Source organism: Trichinella spiralis, assembly GCF_000181795.1.
Source record: "Trichinella spiralis strain ISS 195 chromosome Unknown Scfld4, whole genome shotgun sequence".
NCBI classification, from domain to species: domain Eukaryota; kingdom Metazoa; phylum Nematoda; class Enoplea; order Trichinellida; family Trichinellidae; genus Trichinella; species Trichinella spiralis.
This window is the reverse complement of record NW_003526943.1, coordinates 12,039,276-12,040,315: the sequence shown is the minus strand read 5'-3', so window position 1 is coordinate 12,040,315 and position 1,040 is coordinate 12,039,276. Positions and strand designations below refer to the sequence as shown.

General features: G+C 45.6%; 1 protein-coding gene across 1 annotated transcript; it reads left to right on the top strand.

Moving 5' to 3' along the window:
* Positions 1–310: 310 nt before the first annotated feature.
* On the top strand, positions 311–853 carry Tsp_06678 (conserved hypothetical protein). Its single transcript, XM_003378698.1, has 3 exons — positions 311–421; positions 560–630; positions 721–853. Exons 1-3 carry the CDS (start codon positions 311–313, stop codon positions 851–853), a joined length of 315 nt encoding a protein of 104 aa, XP_003378746.1.
* The last annotated feature ends 187 nt before the right edge of the window (positions 854–1,040 follow it).

Sequence of the window (1,040 nt, the reverse complement as noted above, 5' to 3'; positions counted from 1 at the left end):
TTTTTTTTGGTTTTTGAATACAAAAAAAAAACCCCCCCCCCAACGGATGGATACACCGTTCACAAAATGATTTTTTTTTTTTTCTTTTTTCCCCAGAGGGAAAAGAATGGTAGCATCATTTTCCTCGCCATCCGGTAGTGAGGATGAAATACAAACAAAGGATCAACTGCCACACAACCACAAAGGGGCAAACTGCTTTTTTTGCACCCCATTACAAAATCAATCACATTTCATGTATAAAAAATACGATAATGATCCTTCCCGCAGGTTCACCTACGGGAAACCTTGTTACGACTTTTACTTCCTCTAGATGATTTGGTTTGGGAAATTTCCCGGCGCGAAGCCGAATACATATCCGACTACTGGCGCCAGTCAAAACACCTCACTAAATCATCCAATCGGTAGTAGCGACGGGCGGTGTGTACAAAGGGCAGGGACGTAATCAACGCGAGCTAATGACTCACGCTTACTGGGAATTCCTCGTTCAAGGGAAACAATTGCAATTCCCTATTCCATTCAAGAAAACGTTTCATTCGATTGCCAAACCTTTTCAGGTAAGGACGTAACTCACGTTGACGCTTTCATTGTAGCGCGCGTGCAGCCCCGGACATCGAAGGGCATCACAGACCTGTTATTGCTCTTTTTCGTGCAGCTTTCAATTTGCCAGTCCCTCTAAGAAGTGATCAGCACAAAAAATACAATACTGTCACTATTTAATAGGGTAGAGTCTCGTTCGTTATCGGAATTAACCAGACAAATCGCTCCACCAACTAAGAACGGCCATGCACCACTACCCACTGAATCAAGAAAGAGCTGTCAATCTGTCAATCCTTCCAGTGTCCGGGCCGGGTGAGTTTTCCCGTGTTGAGTCAAATTAAGCCGCAGGCTCCACTCCTGGTGGTGCCCTTCCGTCAATTCCTTTAAGTTTCAGCTTTGCAACCATACTTCCCCCGGAACCGAAACACTTTGGTTTCCCGGAAGCTGCTCGCCGAGTCTTAAATGAACTTCGGCGAATCGCTGGTGAATCCACCACAGGGCGA